Source organism: Lepisma saccharinum, chromosome 18, assembly GCF_977018435.1.
Source record: "Lepisma saccharinum chromosome 18, izLepSacc3.1, whole genome shotgun sequence".
NCBI classification, from domain to species: domain Eukaryota; kingdom Metazoa; phylum Arthropoda; class Insecta; order Zygentoma; family Lepismatidae; genus Lepisma; species Lepisma saccharinum.
The window spans coordinates 48322701-48326861 of NC_139246.1; the positions used below are offsets into that span (position 1 = coordinate 48322701).

Here is a 4161-nt window from a genome sequence, read left to right on the forward strand (position 1 = left end):
TAGTATCAGAAGGACGAAGTGGATAGACTAAATTGTAGATACCAACTTGGTAACTAGATTTTCAAATATTTGATATGTAAGCTAAGACAAAATTCGATATGACTACTTCCACTTGAATTCTATTTTCTTTCTACCATTTTTGATATCGTTTGTTTACTTCCTGTTATGTTACAGAATGTGTTTTCTCGTTTTGTTTTACGGTACATAATGTGGCTGATTGTAGCTATGTCATTTTTCACAGAATATGTACTCGTATGTTCCTGGCAACCCTGGAACGCATCGCTTCACGTCGGGATATGACGTCACAAATGCAATCAAATGTAGTGTGTGGTTGCCAGCATTCAGGCGGCAAAATGGTATTTTTTGAACGACTGCAGCGCCGAAACGATGCACCAACGAGAAAAAATTTACTGAGAAAGGTTGTTTGTTTTGATGTCCTCTATACGTTTCCGTGGTCCGTGGGCGCCATTAAAATGACACCCTGTATATATACAAGGGGTGATCAACTGAAACCCGTTCAGTGGTCATAATTCGTGAAATAAATTTTATTTCGAGCTGAAACTGGTACACTGTCTAGAGGCGTCTATGGTTAGCGCTCAGTAAAAATATTGTTCAGAAGAAGTCACCATGAGCGTTGAGACACTTGTCCCACTGTGTCACTAACTTACAAATGCCGTCCATGTAAAATTGCGAAGGCTGAATCTCAAACCAATCACGCACAGCATCCTGAACTTCAGCGTCAGACTGAAATCTCTGACCTTTCAAAGCCTTCTTTAGAGGCCCAAAGATGTGAAAGTCACAAGGTGAAAGGTCAGGGCTGTAGGGCGGGTGTCGCAACATTTCCCACTTGAATCGTTGAAACAAATCCTGCACTTGGTTTGCAACGTGTGGACGCGTGTTGTCACGCAACACAATGACTCCAGCGGTCAATAAACCAGGCCTTTTGTTTTTGATGGCTCTCCGTAACTCTGTCAAGGTCTCACAGTAGCGTGCGGCGTTGATGGACTGTCCTGGTTCCTTGAAGTTGAGCAATAATGGTCCATGGCAATCAAAAAACACAGACGCCATAACTTTCCACGCAGACGGTTGCATCTTGAACTTTTTGGGACGTGGAGATGAGGGGTGTTTCCACTGCATAGTGGAAGACTTTGAACTCGGTTCAAAATAATGGCACCAAGTTTCATCCTCAGCAACAATGCGCAGCAAGAAGTCGTTACCTTCCAAATGGTAACGTGACAAATGTTCAATGGAGCATCCCATACGCTCCAACTTTTGGTCCTCCGTCAATACCCTGGGTATCCACTGCGTGCACACTTTATGATAACCCAGAACTTTCACAATTATGTGAGCAGTACCATAACCCATGTTTAACTCGTTCGCTATGGATCGAATACTCATGCGTCTATCTGCAGATATTGCCGCATTCACCTTTTCACACATGTCTTCTGTGGCAACAACATGGGCTTGACCAGGACGGGGATAATCAGTGGTTTGTTCACGCCCCTTCCGAAACATTCTTGCCCAATCCACCACTGTTGTTTTGGACACGCATGCATCACCATACACGTCTTTCATACGCCGGTACACTTCAGCTGGTTGACAACCTTCGGCACTCAGAAACTGGATGACAGCACGCTGGTCCTGTTTGGACGGATTGGGGATGTTGAACGCCATCTTTCACTCGTTATACCTGCAAAACGGAAACACGTATAAACAACATTCCTACACCCAACACACAGGGACATTAGCCATTACACACTATTGGACAAACAATATCCTCCTACACACTATACCAATAATACATGGAACAAACGGGTTTCAGTTGATCACCCCTTGTATATAAAAGAAAAATATGTAATTTAGTTAACATACAGTATCCCCAACACTAATTAATGTTTTGAATTTAAAAATGCAGAACTTAGTATCACGGACATAAAACATAATAAATATTTATAGTTATACGTTTATGCAAAGTATTAATTTAATAAAGAGCACTATTTCCTACTCGAATATTTTTTAAATTTAATACGCAGCAATCACAAGTTATTGAAAACGTTAGACTTAATTTATTTTATAACAACTGACTTTTCAAGTTATATTATGCAAGTGAGATTTTTGTTGCTTTTCTCTGTCAGTTAGTTTTTTGTTTTAATTCCGGGATGAATTGAAGCGATAGTCAAACTGAGACAGTCAGAAAGTTGCAGGCAGTTCCTTTTAATTACAGTCATGACAGAAAACGGAGAGTCACAAATATATGTGTTTGTAACATATACAAACAAGATATTTCATTGATGTTTCATGCAAATTTGTTTTGCATTAGAACCGCAGTTCCATTATTGGAACATACTAGTTTTGTAACAATATATCGAAGGAAGTTATTGTGGATCAGTGGCGCAGGAACGATATTCTTTTGGCTGTGTACAAAATTCAACATCCACCCCACCTCCAATACACTATACCCACACACAACCCCTTCCCCCAAAAATTTAAATATGAGCATCTATTTTTCTTTCATAGCTATTATAAATTCCAATTGTGTGCACGATAAATACTCTGGAAACTGAATCATTAGAATTACATTAATTACGCTTAACGAAGTAGGCGTTGTTAATTCTTTAACGGTAGTTGGTTGACAGCGAAAATTGATTTCTGTTTAAACTTTTTGCAACGTACCCTCTCGTTTGGCACTGAGCATAGAACTCCAAGAAGGTCGTATGTAGTATAAATCACGACAAGGAATGTAAGAGATGAATTGCTGATTATTGAGCGTATCAAGTTCCTGACCGTTGAGCGTTGTTGTGGTTATGCCAATAAGTTTTGTTCTCCTTACCATTTCACGGTTGGATCACTGAACAGGCCAGCATAAAAGAGATGAAAGTAAATGAAGTCCCACACCTTATAGAGACAAGAACCCACGTGGTGAAGGGGAGGTTAGCTGTGCGAACAAGATTTATTATCCGCACAGAGGAAGAAATCTGCACGGTCCTTTTCGTTATCATCCGAAGCTCTTTTTGCGCCTTGGCTCGTGCTTTTGATGGCCATCGGAAGAGTGGGCGACCTTTTTTTACCAGTCTGGAGAGAAGATCGCGTGAAATGCCATGGGCGGATAAGAATAGGTTTTTCTGAGCACACAGACAGGGTCACCATTGTGTTTCGTGCCCTCAGAAATCATACGTTAGCCACGTCTATCACTTGGGTGGCACCGGACGTGAGTGTTAAGGTGGAAGGCTTTCTTATAGCTTTCATCAATGCATAAAAGATTCCCCTTCCCTTACTTGTGGTGGGCTTGATGAGTATTATGTGTCCTTTCGTTTGACGAGCACAATTTAAGTCCTCGTGTTTCGCATTCTTCCTTTTCGTTGTCCCAAGTCAAATGAGTGTCTGAGGAGACAAATAGGGTTTGTTCATGAATTATAATAGATTTATGAATGGAATGTCTTCTATACAGAAGTCAAAATAGAAGTAGGGTCAAGTGCCCATATTTCGGATAGGTTCCAAATTTCGGATACCAAGAAATTTCCACCTTAGAACAGCAGCGCCGAAGTGCAGATAGTGCCAACTAACACGCTACTTCGTCCCAAACTTTCACCCTTGTGCGTGACCTTGAGCAATGTTTCTTTAGTGTGTGGCTGATATTTCTGACATATACGGAGTTTTGATGTAATATTTCACCATCCAAACTTAAGGCCTACAACTGGAAGTTTAGTATTTACCCACTTCTGTCTAAATTTTATATAATCTTGAGAGATTCAGCAATCATTATTACGTAGTTTCAGTCACATTATTTCAGAGGGGGAACGCACAGAATCGCCATATTGAATATGCGACTGGGTTTCCTAATTTCGGATGCTACACGGGTACCGAATTTCGACTATCCGAAATTGTGCACCCTTTCCAAATACTCATTAGTAACCCTATCCGAAATTAGGCAATACCCTATCCGACATTAGGCAACCTTTTTGTCAGACTAAAGATATGCATACAATTCTTTGTTTCATAAAATATACCAAGTCTTTCTTATAAATGTTAATATAACTTTCAGAAACATTAATAAATATATGCTCAATGTTTATCAACACATTTATGGCTTATTTTGTTTACATTTAGGTACTGAAAATCTAATTTGAAATTAAGTATCCGAAATATGGGCACTTGACCCTA

At 40.0% G+C, this 4161-nt stretch overlaps 1 protein-coding gene across 1 annotated transcript; it reads right to left on the reverse strand.

Annotated features, from left to right (window-relative positions):
* Positions 1 to 612: 612 nt before the first annotated feature.
* LOC146002236 (histone-lysine N-methyltransferase SETMAR-like) lies at positions 613 to 1674 on the reverse strand. Its single transcript, XM_083139954.1, has one exon. It carries the CDS (start codon positions 1672 to 1674, stop codon positions 613 to 615), a length of 1062 nt encoding a protein of 353 aa, XP_082996080.1.
* Positions 1675 to 4161: the final 2487 nt, after the last annotated feature.